Source organism: Adiantum capillus-veneris, chromosome 13 (genome assembly GCF_014529385.1).
Source record: "Adiantum capillus-veneris isolate H3 chromosome 13, ASM1452938v2, whole genome shotgun sequence".
Taxonomy (NCBI): domain Eukaryota; kingdom Viridiplantae; phylum Streptophyta; class Polypodiopsida; order Polypodiales; family Pteridaceae; genus Adiantum; species Adiantum capillus-veneris.
In genome coordinates this window covers 105798916-105817143 of record NC_140943.1, presented here as the reverse complement: position 1 = coordinate 105817143, position 18228 = coordinate 105798916, and the positions used below count along the sequence as shown (strand labels likewise).

Below are 18228 nucleotides of genomic sequence, written 5' to 3'. Positions count from 1 at the left end.
GGCCCTGCCACGGAATTCAATCCAAGCGAATTAGTGTTGTCGCCCTTCTCTCTCTCTCTCTCTCTCTCTCTCTCTCTCTCTCTCTCTCTCTCTCTCTCTCTCTCTCTCAAGTTGAGCCCACCTTAGCCCGCCCAGCCCACGGGACTATTTGACACCACTTTGTCAGGTGGGATCGACGGGCCAGGATCTCTGAAAGATGTGGACCGTCCGTTTATTCCCAAGAATAAAAAGATTCCGCCCGATTTGAACCCAACACCTCCCACACTAGAGATATTGGCTCTCCCATTAAGCTATAGCGCACCACTTGAAAAGAGGGTGAGAATATAGTATGATATGGGAAAAATGACGGGGTGCAGATCATACGATGTTCACTTGAAGATCACTTTGGAATGGTTGGGATCACACGATGATCACTTGGAGATCACTTTAGAATGGTTGGGGTCACACGGTGATCACGTTGGAATAGGTACGTTCACAGGGTGATCACATCTCAATTGGGAATCACACGGGAATCACTTGATGTTCACATTGCGTTTCCTTGGGGTTCACTTCGATTGTGATCACTTGAGGATTAATTCGCCATCGGACGGTGCAAAACCAATCCCGCCGCCCCAATTTGATAGCGACCATTGATCCCACCTGACACAAGTGGTGTCAAATAATCCTGAGGCCGCCCAACCCCTCCTGACGAGCTCGGAATTAGCCCTACAGCTCTCTCTCTCTCTCTCTCTCTCTCTCTCTCTCTCTCTCTCATCAACGGAGCCATGGCATCCTACGTAAAACCCGAGAGGGCGCTTCGTGCCTCACCGTCATCCTCGAGCTTGCAATTGTGTGTGACTCCATCGACGGTGTGTGCACTCCGATCAATGGCTCCAGGGGTGACTGTGATCTCTCCCGACTCTTGCAACATGAGGAGAGGCGGATGTTTGAAGATTGACAAAAATGACGCTATTGCGAGTGCTCGTATGCGAGGCAAGTTTTACGTGCCAAGGGAGAGTAATGAGGTATGCATCAAATTGAGAGAGGAGATGCATGTGGTTGTGCATAAGTGTGTATGTGTGTGTGTGTGTGTGAGAGAGAGAGAGAGAGATATTTCCTTTTTGAGTTTACAGAGAATTGAAATGAAATGAAGCGATCTGTTAACGTCTTCAAAGGTGAGGCCAAAACGTGGGAAATTTTGAGACTCCCTTACAATGTCTGAGTTTAGACATTACTAAATGTATAGAATGAATCTTTGAGGGAATGTGGGTCTACGGATGTGTATGTGTGTGTGTGTGTGTGTGTGTGAGAGAGAGAGAGAGAGAGAGAGAGAGATAATGAAATGAACTGTTGTGTGAACGTCTTTTCAAAAGGTCAATGTGAATTGTGAGGCCATAAAGTTTCAAATTGGTGAATCAGATACAATGTTTAAGTAAAGTGAACACTAATTGTATGCATCAAATTTACCCTTTATTTTGTGTGACCATGTGTGCAAAGGGTATAGGGTTGTGTAGGTGCTTAAGCATACACATGCACATGCATGTACACATATACTCATGCTTAAACATATATATATGCATAAACTTTGCACATTTTGCGTGCATAAATATGCATCAACATGCACTTGTAGGTTTGTTCAAATAAGTGTAGGTTTTGTGTAATAGGCATGCTCAAAATGTATGCATGTATCTATGCATATGAATGTTTATACATGTGTATGTCTATGAACATGTATGTTTAAGCAATTCATGTGTCTATGCACGTGAATTCTTAAGCATGTATGTTTAAGAAATTTAGGTATATGGACATACACAAAACCATACACATGCATAAACCATAGACATGCATGTGTGGGTTTTTTTGAAGTACATACATGTTCATAATGTATATGTGATTATGTATGTTTATGTCTATGCTTATGTATGTTTAGGCATGTTTATGTCTGTGCACATGTATGTTTAAGCAATTTAGCTATATGGACATACACAAAACCATAGACATGCATGTGTGGGATTTTTGGAAGTACATGCATGTTCATAGTGTATGGTTGATTATGTATGTTTATGTCTATGCTTGTGTATGTTTAGGCATGTTTATGTCTATGCACATGTATGTTTAAGCATGTGCATGTGTATGTTTCTTCAAGTAAGGTTTATGCATGTGTATGCTTTTGTCTATGTCCATATTTAGTCCGTTCATACACATATATAAGCATATGTAAAGGATGAACAAGAGTATGTAAACCATTGATACATATATTGGTGTTCATCATGTTTTGTCATGTGTGTTTAATCATGCTTTAGGGTTTATGCGTGAGTAAGGGTTAATCATGCATTTAGGGTTTATGCATGAGTAAGGGTTAATCATGGCATGTTGGATCGTTGTAGTACAAGGAGCTTGTTTATTCATCTTTAAATCGGAAGATATTCTATTGCAAACTCGCGGCATGTCAGGACCTACGAGCAGGCATAGTAGGCAGGAAGCGTATGGTACGTCACCTATCTTAAGAGCATGGTCTCCCTGTGGAAATCCCCGACCAACGCCTTGCTAAGAAACATACTAAATTGCATAGACTATGAGTCTATATGGACATACTAAATTTAGCTATATGGACATACACAAAACCATACACATGCATAAACTTACTATCCTCGTTCATAGTAAGGACATAGACTCAACAAAGCGTGCATTGCGATCTTACAACCCATCCATTCCACACAACTCCAAGCTAGCCCATGTCTTCATCGCCGGTTACATGGAGTGTAAGAAAGAAAGGACAAAACAACGACCCATCGATGAAGGTAATCTTGTTCAAGCTTCTTCTTACATGTATGATGTGCTTTACGTAATTCTTTGATCATTCTCTTTGGTGGTCTCAGTTGACTTGGTCACCCCTACTCCTCTTGTGCAAAGACCTGCTGTGGAAGATGTGTTTCACGAGGTGGCAGCCGAAGTTAACATAGATCTTGTAGCTGAAGTGGTGGACAAGTCCATTGATGCCGAGGGCGAAGGTCCTACCATTGTTGACCATGTCGCGGCGGCTGGCCGTAGCAAGGGTAAGAGGCGCTGTGGAAAAGTGTTAAAGAACGATGTTGCTGCGCCTCGACGATCGACAAGACTAAATGCTTGTGTAGTTTAAGGTTGCCTATGCATTAAAGCTATGTGTGATTCTCTCCATTGCCATGGGCAAAGGACAATTGTTTCCATTGCTAATTCATGGTGTTTTGGTGTAATCTCTCTCTCTCTCTCTCTCTCTCTCTCTCATATACATATATGAACAGTCACTCCCTCCCCCTCCTTGTTTAGCTCACACACACACAATCAATAACTCTCTCCCTCTCTCTCTCTCTCTCTCTCTCTCTCTCATATACATATATGAACAGTCACTCCCTCCCCCTCCTTGTTTAGCTCACACACACACAATCAATAAACCTCTCTCTCTCTCTCTCTCTCTCTCTCTCTCTCTCATTCACCATATTTAGTGCTCTCTCGCTCTCTCTCTCTCTCTCTCTCTCTCTCTCTCTCACACACACACACACACACACACATATAGCTTCCATGAGCAAAAGTGACAAAGTTAAGCATTGTTACAAGAATGATACAATAAAACCTTACGGCCTATTTGAGTATGTCGTTTTGGCTTTTTTATCCAATTTAGCTTGCATGGACACTCGTTGTTGTTTAAGGGGCCTACTGAAGGGCTGCACAGATCTCTCTTGCCGTCTTTTATAAGATCTTTTCTCAATGAATGGCTTTTCTCTCTTCAGGGTATTGCCAAAGCCATCCTCCATAGTGGAAAAATCTTCCATGTCATGTTGTGCCTTCACCGAATTTACATGGGCCAATGTGTGACTCAATCCATCACATGCTTCCTTAATGAGTGCTTTGTCTCCTTCCACAAACACTAATAACTCCTCAAACATTTGTTGGAGGGGTTGAATGCTCACCTGGGCCGTCGAAGAATCAACGTGTCTTTGCTTCCCTTCTTCCATGGGTATGCCCAAGCTTGTAGGAGGAGACTCCCCACTAGAGAACATGTTTGCATGGGCCTCCATTCTTTATCTTGGCGTTGCCTTCCTAATTGCCGTGATTCATACATATCCATGCATTGATTCACAAGCAAGGCTTGGGTGTCTCCTCTCATTAGCATGACCTTAATTTGATGCTTGCATATGTTACCTTGTTCAGCCCACTTACAAGTGCAACATGCCCATTGACAATCGGCGTTGAACACAGTGTACCCTTGGCCAGGGGATGAAACACTTTCCACCAAAGCCACCCCCTTTGAAGAATCCACAAATGTAACTTGCCCATCAGGTATGTGAAGTGCTCGTTGGTAGGAGTTCTCAAAAACCACCTCTATGGAGTTGTTGCGCCTGAATCCATTGTCCTTCAATTGCTAAATGAACCAATAGTGGGGTAAGCAACTAGTGGTGAGGCTTGTGTAGGAGCCAATCTACACGCCGTGCCACGAGCCTTTTTGTGGCGCCAAGAAACTTAGACTTTAATTGACCACGGTATGCCTCGATGGCACCATTAGTGTCTTGTCCAGCATGAGGAAAATTGTGTGTTGCCTGCACCCACATTTCTGTGTCATAAGGGGGGGGGGGGGAGGAAAAAAGATAAGAGACAATGGTATAAGAAAAGAGATACATGAGATGTATGTGATGGCATTGTCTCACCTATCTTAGACTCCCAATAGGTCTTAAGGTACATGCAGAATTCATTCTCCTCGCTGTACTTGTTGTAGAAGGATTCGAGCATCAACTTTGCTTCCTCCTTGGTGACCTCCCCTCTTGATGTGCTTGTACCTTGCATATTCATAATTGCCCCCAAATCCCGAAACATGTCTGCTCTTTTTGGCCAATCCTTGACCTTTCTAATAAGATGTTTTAGCCAACATCGCTTGACATACCACAAACAAAGTAGAATAGGTTGATGGAATACAACTCTGCTTGACAAAACACACCGACTTTTGTAAGTGCATGCATCAATGTAGTTAGTCATTACGGCCATAAACTTTTGGAAGATCTATACCTTAGAGTGACTATCTCTTGCTCTGCATCATCAACCATAAAAGCTCCAGGCTCCCAAGACTTGTGGTGGTCAAGCATGAAGTTCTTGAAGCAACTCAACCAGGTTCGAGTGCTTTCGAATGTGGATGATTATGCTAGGACCCATGCAATGGGAACACCATTACGATGGCTATCAAACACAAGGATAGTGTAAAGATTGAACTGCAATAAACATTTGGGCATGCTTGAGAATCTTCCATCATGAAAAAAACACACGATGCAGGATAGGGAAACCATGCAATGTAAGAGGCAAGGGTTGTTACCTTGTATTTATTAGTGCCGAATGTTGCATCCATTGCAAGGAGACTCGCATTGTATGTTACCTTGTATTTATTAGTGTTGAATGTTGCATCCATTGCAAGGAGACTCGCATTGCCGTGTTTGAAACACATCTCTCTTTGCCATGGAGTTTGTATTCCCAACACAAAGTCCAAGGAGTTCTTTTCATCCTGATGTTGGTAAACAAAAATATTCCCCTTGTTCTCCATGCACCATCTCCTCACACTCTCAGCATCATTGTCATGCCATTGATATTCATCAATGGATAGCTTTTGACCGATATTCAAGACATCTTTTATGCTCAAAAAATCATCCCTAACCATGGAGTACGTAGGATCATTGGTTGTTTGAGTGTGCAAGTTTTGAATGTGCTTTTCCATAACTTGTTGAGGTGAGAACCCACAAAAAAGCATGTTACCCAAACTTTCTTGTGCATAGATATCCAAGGAGAGAACTTTGAGGAATCACCATCATGAGAAGAACCATGGCATACCTCATCGTCACTATTCGTGTGATAGGGATGGATGTACGAAATGACGCCCACGTTTGGCTCGTTTGCCAATCGCTTAACTTGGAATTGACATTGGCAACCTTGCAAAAGCATGCCTTTATTAAGTGGTGGACGCTCCTTCTTTTTTATGCTTGTAGGGCCCTCTGAGGATGTGGTATGAGAGGATGTAGCAGATGACTTTGGACCAAATGCACACCAAAACCTGGCATGAAGAAACCAAAATTCCTACTTATGTTGCAATAGCCCATCATATCAAATGTGATTAGAGGTTGATTGAAGTTGGAGGTACACTTACACTTTTCGCTCAATCCATGTGTCGATAGTGATGCGTTTAAGTTGTTCCTGCGTACGCCTATGGTGCGTGCTAACTTTGAAAGAGGTTAAAAAATCCTCGAACTTTGCCTCGCCGACTACGAAATCATTCACTCGAGACCATGGAATTCGAGCTTCGCGCATTATTCGATACTTGGATTTCACGTTGTATATATGCAACCATTGCAATGATGAAGAATTGAAGATATTGGGGTTTGGAATTTGTAGATTCATCTTGGATTGAGAGGTTGGAAGGGATGGAATTTGTAGTACCAATTCACAGTAATGATGTCATAGTGTGGATGGATATGGGGGGAGAGAGAGAGAGAGAGAGAGAGAGAGAGAACCCAATTTGGCTGCTAAGGGGTTTGTCATTGTGATTTCTTTCTTTTTTCTTTTTTTTTTTTTTGTGTGTGTGTGTGTGTTGGAGGTCCCATGAACCACCCAAAATGTTGGTGTATGTGTAAGTTTTAATTTGATTCATTGTGTGTTTTTGTGTGGTGTTTGTAACATCTCTGTGCGCTATTTGTGTGTGTGTGTGTGTGTGTGTGAGAGAGAGAGAGAGAGAGAGAGAGAGAGAGAGACTCAAAGTTTAAAAAGGAAAAAAAAAGTGTGCAGCTTGGCTTTTCAATCTTGAGAAGATTATTAAGTGTGGAGAGAGGTCACAAATCACTCACGATACCTAATTTTAATAGGTTGGTGATAAATAACCTTTGCAGGTTGCTGGAGGCCAGTATTTATATGCTCTAACCTTTAGGCCTATATAGACCACAGGAAGAGCAGCGCCGGCAATCAAAAAAGCTGCAGCGCTGATGCAAGCAACATTGGCCTTGCTTGGGTTTACGGTTTACCGCCTTGGGCTTTGCTTTACCCAGCCTTGTGGGGGACAGTCTTACGTGGTCGTCGTCTTACGTGGTTTTGCTGATTGAGCTTTCGTTTAACTGCCAGCTGGACTCAGAGTCTGATCTTTAGACCTGGATCTGTTAACTCTATTTCTTTAACTATTGCCGGACCATCATAAACTCCATTACTTCCATTAGTAGGTGTTCTTTCGGACTTTGTATACATAACTTTACGCTCATCCGTGGTGTAAGATTTGAAATCATCAAGTGTAAGGTGTAAGACCGTGGAATTTTGTTGTGTTGTGGACTATGATTTTGCTTCCATTTCCCTTAGTTGTTGAGCTAACTCACAGTTTTGACATCTCCTGATAGTACGGTACACACTGTATAATGACGTCGACGTGCAAAGAGAGAGAGAGAAGAGAGAGAGAGAGAAAGAGAGCCCGTTAGATCACTCTGCACAAAGAAGACATCGCAACGGTTGCATCACAATGGTAACGATATTTTAATTTAAAAATTATTGATTGTCATTTTACTTTTAAGAGTCACGTGCCACTTTCCCGCAAACTCTCTCTCCATTATATAAGTTACATAGAAGTACTCAATACTCTGTACTCCCTTTCTCTCGAAATACAAAAATCAAAGATTCTCTCTCTCTCTCTCTCTCTCTCTCTCTCTCTCTCGGGATAGTTTCCTACGACTTCTTCTTGTTCTTCTTCTTCTTCTCTCTCTCATACACCAAACAAAATCTGCACGCTGAAAGACTATTCCTTTAGAGAAAGGGAAACGTTACAAGTTTTATATGATTATAGCGGTAACAGGGGCCGTGAGCAGCGGTAGTTGCGTAGGCTGCTCATGCCGCCTCAGTGAACTAGAGCAGATTAGGGCGATTATGAAGAAGCGGAAAATCCGAGGAAGGTATTAAGTGGCGATAACTATGGTGATTTTGCTGGTGGCGATGGCTGTTGGTGAGAAGGGACGTGCAAGCAGCTCACGCAGGAGCTGCAGCTGTATAGGGTGTTTGAGATGTGTGGAAAGGGTGGCCACGAAGAGGCGGAGAAGGGTGGTGGCGGTGGCGATGGAGGTGTTTGGCGTGGTGGCCAGGTTCATGCGCTACAGGCCGTGGAGGAGGATGGAAATGACGGGCACGGTGGAGCTGGAATGCGTGAGGGCGAACATGGAAAGCAGGCGCGTGATGAGGCACAATTGAAGCCAAGGAATGATGAGGAACATTCGCTGGTGGGGGTGCCGTATGGGAGGGAGCGAAGAAGGGGCTGTTGGCACCCAAATGGTGGTGCTTTATGCCTGATGCAGGTGGCGGGGCAGGAGTGCCTAAGGGGCCAGACTCGTAGCCCATAATATTGTGGGGGCGGTTATGGTGAGCAGGAAAATGGGCACGGTGGCTATGGCGGAGATGATGGTGGCCCGCAGGGTTCAGGTGATGCTGCCTTCTGCAGGTTGCCATGGCTACTGTCTGACGATGATGGATTATTAGATACTGTTGGAGCTGAAACTATGAGCTCTCTTAGTAATCTAGCAAGCGTTTTATAGGCAGCACATTTGGCTTGCCTTCTACTCCACGCTCTGATCGTATCCATAAACCTCATCCGACGATGATCACGAGGAACGAGACAAATGGGCCATCCCGGTGGCACGTGCTGCAAAGTCAAAAGAACGAAAACGACCACGCTAAACAACCTCAACTGGTAGAAAAGCCTTGCAAGTTGCCATAGAACTTTGTTCATGGGGTTTAATGTTAAAGTATGTTTACATACAGTATATTTTAGTGTACTAGAAAGATGGAGAAGTTATTTGGACTATTAATAGACTAAATGTCTCCTTCGTGTGTGGGGCACAGAACGTTGTTTTGCCAAACTATAAGGAAACCATGCGACTAATCAAAACTTTCCATCGTGCAATGAGAAAATGACACAATTATAAACCATACAGTGCACATCATAGAGAAGTGCCATAGAAAAAAGTATGGTGGAGAGTTGGCACTGTATCTCTCCAAAGATTACAAGGAACTTGCCTCGTCTCGTAGTTTAATTGTACTGTTTAAGAAAACATAAACACATTATGGAAATAACATATCTTTATGAGTTGTTGGCGTAGAGCCTTGTCTGCTAGTTTGTAGATGCTCTTGTTGTTGATTTGAAATCTTGTCATGAATATAGTTAACGTATGATGTGGCACAAAGGGCAGGAGGTCAAGATTAGTAAAGAAATACAAAGGAATTAGCTCTAGTGCAAACTGCATACCATCCTTCTATGTCTCCCTATGTTGCCTTATCTACAATGTGAAGCCTATCGAGCAGTTATCGTTGTAATAGTTTGATGGAAAGTTAAGCCTCATTAAGATTACCAAGTAAAGAGGGCCACCCATGACACTAAGTGGGAGCAACGACGTGGAGCTCAATATGTAAGTTGAAGCGGGACACAAGGTAAACCCGGCCAAAATGTGGTTTGGGTGGCACCTCAACCGACGGACCACATGTGACTCAATCTCATGACCCATGTGATGCCTAGTGACTTTTGAACTCACAGCACATGGTCAAATGCGTATTCTCTAATCGAAGGGGTGATCCACCTTTCACAATTACTGTGGGAATTAGGGTTGCAGAGAAACACACACAGCTTGGAGAAGACGAAGGAAGCTCAAGGCACACAATAGAGAGTGTATTACTTAGTGTGCAATGGAAAGATAGATAGCCCTAGAGTGATGGGCGTATATACAATGCACGGGCGAAAAAACCTCCTAAAGAGGGAAAAAATGGCCCGGCGGTCCTAGTGTGTTCACACACATCACTACCACATGTATATGGTAACAAATCCCCCCTGGAGTGATGCGGTGAACGAGAGCTGGCACATGAGTAAAGGGAAGTGCCATGCCCTAAGGACAGGATCAGTCCACAAAGGGGAGTAAGCCCAAAGCTTTGCGGAAATCTTCAAGCTTCTCACGAGACAATGCCTTTAATTTGTGAAAAGATCTGCAAGGTTGTCCTGTGTTGGCACATAAGCCAAGCTGATCTCTCCTACTGAGAGCCTCTCCCTGACATAGTGGTAATGCACCTCAATGTGCTTTGTGCGAGCATGAAAAACTGGGTTCCTCACAACTGCCAATGCGCTCTGACTGTCAGTGTAGATAGTGTTGGCAGTGTCCTGTCCAGTCGTCTAACTCCCCTTGGAGTGCGTTGCTCACCATTTCTAACTCTTTGGCCCATGTGCTACGGCCAAGTGCTTCTGAGCGAAGTCTGTCTCTCATCTTCTGCATTTTCTTAGCATATTCGTTCACTTGCACGATGACTTCATCATTCAATTTCCAATCTTCGCTTTGTGTTAATTGCCTTGATGTTTTTGCAGATTCTCTTTCCTCTGGTTGCGTCATGGCTGTTGGTTGCTGTTGTTGCCCTTGTGTCAGCTGATCTTTTCCTTTTGAGGTAGAGAGTTGTATAGCAGCCTTATGTTGTTGTGTTGAGGTAGAGAGTGTTTCCTCGGCCTCTTGTTCTCTTGTGTGCTCAAATTTTGTGGAGTCCTCTTCTGGTGTAAGACTGGCTGCCTTTTATATCTCTGGCTCTTTCTCTCTTTGCTTCTATTGAGTAGAGACATCTGCTTGTTGTGTTGTTTCCACTGCTTCTTGTTGTTCAACTTCTTGTGTAGCTTCAACTGCTTTTTCCTGTTCATCTTCTTGTGTAGCTTCAGCTGCTTTTTCCTATTCAGTGAGTAGAGTGTCAAAGTTAGCAGATTTCACAGATTTTTCTCTGAAATGTTCTTTAGTATGAAATCCTGACAATTTTGGTCCAATTTGCTTCAAAACAATTTTTAAACAAGCATAGATGCATACAAACATGCAAGGAACAAAATTGTAAAGTTCAAACAAAAGTTTGCAACCAAAGTAAATAAATCAATTATTTACAGTTGAGTAATTTTTTCAACATTTTGAAAACTTGGCATCACAAGCTTGAAGTATATACCAAATACATACTCTGAGTGAAATATGGGCTCATTTGGATGCATAGGGTGAAAATGATACCAAATTTTGGCTTTAGGTCTCTAAAATAGTAGATATAATGGAAAATTGAGATTTTGAGCTCCAAGTTGGTTCAAACTTGGCTAGTGGGCTTAACACATCATGTACTTTGGATGTATGATGGCAAAATATCAAAATTCCCCCATTTTGGCTAGAAAGTAAATAATCACGATTATTAACTTTTCTACCAAAATCAACATTTTTTGGTACAAATTGGTTCTAGGCATTCTATAGACTTTGTGTATGTGATATGAGGTGATTTGGATTAAAAAAAGTGGTCCATAACTCAAAATTTGTCTTGCAAAGAATTCTTTGCGTTTTTTTGGCAATTTCCCAAGTTATAGGTGCTCATTTTGGCTCATACTTGATTTTTGGCATGTAATAGGTGTGTACACATGATAGGTGAGGTGATGGTAGTAAATAATCGTGAGTATTTACAGCAATCACAATTTTCTTGCAAAAAGTAAAAATTTTGACCTAAACACATTCTATTCACTTAGAACAAGTCCTAAATTGAATTTGGTCAAGTTTGGTCTTGTCGGCATCACTTTGTGCTTTGTCGACTCTGAAATCACGGATTTCTATGACTACACTGCCTATTGAGTTGGTTCGTCACTTGTGAGGCTTTGCACTTGTCCGCAACATAGTCGTGAAGCAACTCATCCAATTCTGGCTCATTTGGAGTCAGTTTGACCTCGTAGGTCGAAATTGACGCTTTGTAACCTTCGAACCATTTTTTTCTTTTTGAGGATTTTGCTTGATTGATTTCACAAAACCAATCATATACATTGTATATAAACCTCGTAGGCAAGTTGTCTATGGAGTCAGAACCAAATTCTGGCATCTACCAAAAACCTAGCTTTTCTACTGGGTACCCCCTAGACCCCTGTAGAATGGTCAACTGATGATATAGAAAGGTTCTATTATGTTAGGGCATGCTACAATTCAAATCCCATCTGATTTGGTCGAGCTGACAGGCAGCTGTGGTCAATTTTTGGTCGTAGGTCTTCGTACACTGCTCGGATTCTAGGTTTTTTCTAGGGGTTTAGACTAGCTACCGGCCGTACAAAATGGATCATTGATGAGTAAAGAACTTACCCTTTATGTCCCGTGTGAGACGGCGCTGAAAATGGGCAACTGTAGACTCCAAAAAGTTTGCGCGAAAGAGGTCGAAAAGCTCTCTCTCCAAAGGTGACAAGTGGAAATGAGGTTGTTTTAGCCTACCTGGGATATCTATACCCGGACTTCCCAAACCATTTTACCCCAGATTTCCCCGTTAGTCCTACTAGGCAGTGAAATCTATGTTAGACTCAAAAGTTTCGTCCATCGGATTCTTGCAGTGCAAAAGTAGGTCTCGTCGCCTAATTTAGGCTTCCCGCTTCCATCTTCCGATTTCATTGAAAATTTTTGTGCTTGTCCGCCTTGTTTTTCTTATCATCATCGTGTCTTTCATTTTTCCATCTGAGCTCCTTTGCTATTTATTATTAATTTTTGACGTGTTTATCAAATAAATTAAAGAAAATAACAAGATGAGCTAAAAAAGCAAAGTAAAAATCCAATAATTAAAAAAATCCATAGAAAAACACAGCTTTATTGTTTTTTGTTGGATTTCTTGATTTTGAAGTCTCTTTATCAAGACAAATGATGAAAAATAACCAAAAAGGACTATTTTTTAATGATTTTTTGATAGTATATACACTATTTACACTCATCGAAAAGATATTATCAATGAATTTTTCCTTGATGATGAATTATAAGGTAATTCTTAGGTAATTTTGCAAAAAATCACACGTTAACATCGAACTTTTTCCTCCCTCTTCAAACATTGCCCTTAATTACTTAGTGCCCTTCCATCCCTTCTAGATGGCGTACTCTTGGACGACTGTGTGTATGGGTTGAGCAATCGTGTCTATGCATAGCCTTGGTTGTCTCTACCATGTTTTGAAGATCAATGCAATTTAAACCAATATACTATGCAAGAGCTGGGTCTTGAGTAATTAACTCAAGGGTTTCCGATGTCGAGGCTTTCTGATGCTGTCTTCCAAAGAGAAAATCTTGTAGCTTGTGTGCTCTTTGTTTGATTGTATCATCAGGATGCTTCAGCATGCTAATTGCCTGAGCTTTTTCTCGCCATAGGTAGGTTGGTTTGCTTAGTGTGGAATGGTGTGGTGGAGTCTTTTGAGACTTAACTCTCCATTGCTTGATTGTTTTTACAGTTTGTGGAGAAGATAAGTGCTCCTTTTTCTGCCAAGTCCATTTCAAGTTAGGATCCTTGCTCGAAGATGCTCGTTTTTTTGTTTTTACCCTTGGAACCTTATTTTGTTTTGTCGGTGATGTTTTGGGCACCCAGATTTGAATCAACTTATCCTTAAGCTGTGCTTTTGGTACCAAAATTTGCCTGACTCCTTGCATGCTACTTATAGCCTTTACTTGTGGAGAGGATGGAGAAGATTGATTACTTCGTTTTTTGGTATGTTGATTGCTTCCTTTCCATTCCTCCTTGCTTGGTGCAATTGGAACAATGAGTTTCCCACCTTTAGGTGATAGCTTGATCTGATTTGTATCCCAATTTGGTACTGCTTTGTATGTTCGCATCCAGGGAATTCCAAGAATCATCGTCTCATTCATGTGTTCACCTGGTAAACATACAAATTGATGAGGACATGAATATCCATGTACTATCACGTTCAAGTTGACTACTCCCAATGTTGGGGTTGGGTTCTTGTTGCATCCTTTGATTGTCGCTATTCCTGATATCAGTGCTTGACTTGTTGCCTTCTTGTACGTGGAATAACTGACTGCATTTACTCTAGCTCATGTGTCGACCAAAGCATTGGTGCTATAATTGTTGAAGTGTAATTTGATGCGCAGGTCCATTCCGTCTAATCAATCATCATCTGTTGAAACTGCATCTTTAGGTAATTTCCACTGTCAGTCATCTATTTCCAGAGTGTTGATGGGAATCCGTATTTGTTGATTCCTGAGAGCAACTTTCCATTTGAGTACCTGAAGCCGAGCTTCCTCTTGGGCTTCATCAATAACCTGTTTTCATTTAATCCTCCTTTGCTTGGCTGCATGCATTCTTCCTAGCAATTTATTGGTTAGCGGTGAATTTTATTTCTTTAAACGGCATCCACTAATCCATTAGGCATTGGTTCACCATCTATGGTGGACAATTTTACTGCTCCACTTGGAGATACATCTTCAATGGTAAACGGTCTGTTTCCCTTTTTCTTAAACTTGGGAATGTGTTGCTTAAGGGAATAGACTAAAACTAAGTCCCCTTTCTTGAAGATTTTGTGCATAGATGTGAGCTACTGCAATTAGCCTTTTCTCATGTAGATTTTCTAAATCTTCAAGTCTTTCTGACAATTCATGTCCAGTCCACTCAAGAACCTTAGCTACCCTTAATGTCGGCAATAGAAATTCTATTAGCAGTATGGCATCAAGACTATAAACAAGGTTAAAGGGTGTAGCATTTAAGGCTGTTTTGAATCAAAATCGATAAGCCCATAGAGAAGCATGGAGATTCATTTCCCAGTCTGTCCTTCCTAAACTGATCACTTTAGTCAGCATCGGCTAAGAATTATGTTCGTATTCTCAGCTTGTCTGTTTGCTTGTGGATGATAGGGAGCTGATTTGTTATGGATGACCATAAACTCATTAAGCAAATACTTGATTACCTCATTGAGGAAATGAGTTCCCCTATCACTAAAAGTTTCTATTGGCAGTCCATATCTCATGAATACATACTCATATAAGAATGCGGAAGTCGTTCTGGCATCATTCTTTTGAGTTGCTTTAGCCTCGGCCCACTTGGTCAAATAGTCTGTAGCTACAATGATATATTGAGATTGGGTTCTATAAGCAGGTGGTTGTATCGGCCCAACAAAATCTTTACCCCGCTTTGCGAAAGCTCTAGCACCTATCATTGGTCTTAAGGGCATGCTATCTAGATTCTACACGTGTTGGCATTTTTTTCTCGTTGACACGCATCACACCTTTGAATATATTCTTTGGCATCTGCAAAAAGTGTTGGCCACAATATGCATGCCATCAAGATTACTCTTGTGGTGGTCTCACTAGAAAAGTGACCTCCAGCTAATCCAGCATGTGCTTGTTCTATAATCGAAATATACTCGTCTTCATTTGCATAAAGATGCAAATATTGATCTTTACCTCTTTGATAAAGTTGGTTCCCAATAAGAGCATAGTCTCTTTCTTCAATTTCTTTGACGGTGTTTACTCATATCCTTAGGAAATGTTCGGCTTAATAAGTAAGTAACCAGATAGTTACTCCACTTAGGAACATGTGACATTTGAAACAATGTTACATGAGTTATGGGTGTTTGTTTTTGACATTGAGGACAATCCTTCACAAAAGATCGAACATCACTCCACATAGTCGGCCAAAATACTCCAAGTCTCAAGATTCTTTGCATAGTTTGGTCTTCCGCAAAGTGAAGTCCTACTATGATAATATGTGCTTGACTTAGGTACTGGTTTTTCTCCACCGGATTAATGCATAAGAGAAATATTCCATCTCGATTTCTTCTGTATAACCTACCAGCTAGTAGTTGATGCATAGTTGATTGATTGATTAATCCGATTGTAATAGGAAGTGGTATTTGTGAATCCACTTCAGCTATTGTCATCAATGATACCATGTTGTCTGACCATCGAGGTATCATTTCCACAGAGAACAAATAGGTATCTGGTAGATCATCGTCTACCCCTTTAGGTGTTTCTCCTAAAACAATTCTTGACAAACGATCTGCTCTTTGATGTGTAGTGCCCTTTTTTACAACCACAATGAAATCAAATTCCAGAAGAATGATGAACCATCTCACTATTCTTTCTATGCTGCATGGTTTATTGACCAAATACAACAAAGCTTGGTGGTCTACAAAGAACACAAACTTGTTGGCTAATAGGTAATGTCTATACTTTTTAACGACATAGATCATTCCTAACCCTTCTCTTTCATTCAGTGGTAGTGTAGTACTTTTTTTCCATGTTCAATTCTTGGCTAGCATAAGAAATAGGAAAGTCAATTTTCCCATCTCCTGGTTGAGCTAGTATACAACCTATGGCAAAATTGAAAGCATCTACATGTATGTGGAATATCTTATTCTAATTTGGTGCTTTCATTATTGGACGTGTGAGAGCTTGCTTAAGATTCATAAAGGATTCTTCACATGCCTTGGTCCATTCAAAGTATGTAATCAAACTATACATGGGTTTTGCAATTATAGCGTACATGTAAATGAACCGTCTGTAATATCCACAATGCCCTATGAAGGCTTGAACCCCATTTACTATTGTTGATCTAGGCAAATCAGCAATGACATGAATTTTTTCATTATCAGTAGCTATGCCATTTTTAGACACTATATGTCCAAGAATTTTTGCTTTTTTACCCATGAATGTACACTTTTCAGGATTTAGGCAAATCTATAAAGTCTACATTTTTTGAATACCTTTTTGAGGTGTTTCAAAATGTTCAGCTCGGATTGATGAATGTAATCATCCATATACACTTCCAAGAATTTCCTAAGATATTCTTTAAAAGCATGGCTCATCAATCTTTGAAATGTGGCTGGAGCATCAATTAACCCAAAAGGCATAACCCGATAGGCAAAAATATCCCATTCCATTGCAAAAGCAGTTTTATGCTGATCTTTTGGGTCAACCAGAAGTTGATTGTATCTCAAAAAGCCATCTAAAAAACTATAAGCTTCTTTTCTTGCAAATCATTCTAAAACATGCTCAGTGATTGGAAGAGGAAAATTGTCTCTAATGGTAGCTGCATTCACTTTTTTGAGATTGACACACACTTGTAATTTCCATTTTTCTTGGGTACTACCACAATTGGAGACACCCAATCTATGTGTTCAATTTCGTAAATGATTTTGGCTTCCTTTAGTTTCACAATCTCTTCCTTGATTTTCCTGGCAAATGTTTCATTATATGTGTATGGCCTTTGTCTACTTGGTTTTGCATCATCTCTCATGGGTATGGTATGTTGACAGATTTCTGGATCAACAGCCTTGAGATCCTTGTAAGACCAAGAGAATATATCTCGGTATTCTTTTAGCAAGCTTAGAAAAATCTCTTCTTCTTCCTCTATTAGGTCGTTTGCAATGTAGTCAGGCCTTGGTTCTTCCCTTGGTTCAGTCAAGTCTATCTTTTTCGTGTTCTTGGGCCCTTCGTAGGACTCGCCTTCTTTCCGTAATTCCCTAACAGGTTGTTCCACTATGATTTTTTGATTTTGGAGAGTATACTTTTTGTAATGGGATGGAACACTCATTAGGAAAAAGTAGTGTGCACACCACTAGTAAATATCAAGTGGATGAACCCCACGTTTTATGGGTATAGCACCACTGATAGGCTGTGTTGAAGTGGTGCACCTTCATCACCCTTTAAAGTTGGGCAGAAACCATGGTTGCATCACTACATAGTTATGTTGATATGGTGCATCATCTCTTAAAAGTGATATTGGACCACTTTAAAGTGCTGGGCAACACTAAAAAGAGGTAAGGTTCTAGTAAAAACTAGCGATACAATGGGTGCATCACTTTTCAGTGGAGAACCCTAACTATTTTGTGGTGAAGCATCACTTTTAAGCGAAGCATCACGATGGTGCACCACTTTTCAGTGGTTTTACACACTTTTAAGGTACCGAATAACGTTCTAGTTAAGAAGCACCACTTTCTAGTGGTGTTTACCACTAGAAAGTGGTGCTTCTTAACTAGAACGTTATTCGGTACCTTAAAAGTGTGTAAAACCACTGAAAAGTGGTGCTTTTTAACCTGAACGTTATTTGGTTTAAAGTGGTAAACACCAATAAAGTGGTGCTCACCACTTTTTGTGGTTCAAATCACATTTAAGTGGTGTTTATAGTGGTGAAGACCACTATAAAGTGGTGAAAATCACTATAAAGTAGTGAACATCACTATAAAGTGGTGCTTCTTAACTAGAACATTATTCGGTACCTTAAAAGTGTGTAGGACCACTGAAAAGCGGTGCTTCTTAACCTGAACGTTATTTGGTATAAAGTGGTAACACCAATAAAGTGGTGGTCACCACTTTTTGTGGTTCAAATCACATTTAAGTGGTGGTGCGTGATGGTCAACCAATTTCAGTGCTGTAGAACCACTTTTTAGTGATGCTTTACAAAAGTGCAATAATCGTTAGTTCT

The 18228-nt window shown here is 41.0% G+C and overlaps 2 protein-coding genes and 1 pseudogene across 2 annotated transcripts; 2 read left to right on the top strand and 1 right to left on the bottom strand.

Annotated features, from left to right (window-relative positions):
- Positions 1-935: 935 nt before the first annotated feature.
- On the top strand, positions 936-3118 carry LOC147444582 (uncharacterized). The gene is made up of 4 exons (XM_086527893.1): positions 936-1004; positions 2367-2558; positions 2645-2780; positions 2859-3118. Exons 3-4 carry the CDS (start codon positions 2735-2737, stop codon positions 3116-3118), a joined length of 306 nt encoding a protein of 101 aa, XP_086384019.1. The 5' UTR covers positions 936-1004; positions 2367-2558; positions 2645-2734.
- A 472-nt stretch (positions 3119-3590) lies between these two features.
- On the bottom strand, positions 3591-6300 carry LOC147444581 (uncharacterized; annotated as a pseudogene).
- Positions 6301-7617: 1317 nt separating this feature from the next.
- Positions 7618-8510, top strand: LOC147444580 (uncharacterized). Its single transcript, XM_086527892.1, has one exon. It carries the CDS (start codon positions 8025-8027, stop codon positions 8355-8357), a length of 333 nt encoding a protein of 110 aa, XP_086384018.1. The 5' UTR covers positions 7618-8024; the 3' UTR covers positions 8358-8510.
- Positions 8511-18228: the final 9718 nt, after the last annotated feature.

Coding starts and splice junctions, on each gene's coding strand:
- LOC147444580 (XM_086527892.1), top strand. CDS start 8,025: ATGTGTGGAAAGGGTGGCCACGAAGAGGCGGAGAAGGGTGGTGGCGGT.
- LOC147444582 (XM_086527893.1), top strand. CDS start 2,735: ATGGAGTGTAAGAAAGAAAGGACAAAACAACGACCCATCGATGAAG. Junction 2,781..2,858: donor ACAACGACCCATCGATGAAG/GTAATCTTGTTC, acceptor TGGTGGTCTCAG/TTGACTTGGTCACCCCTACT.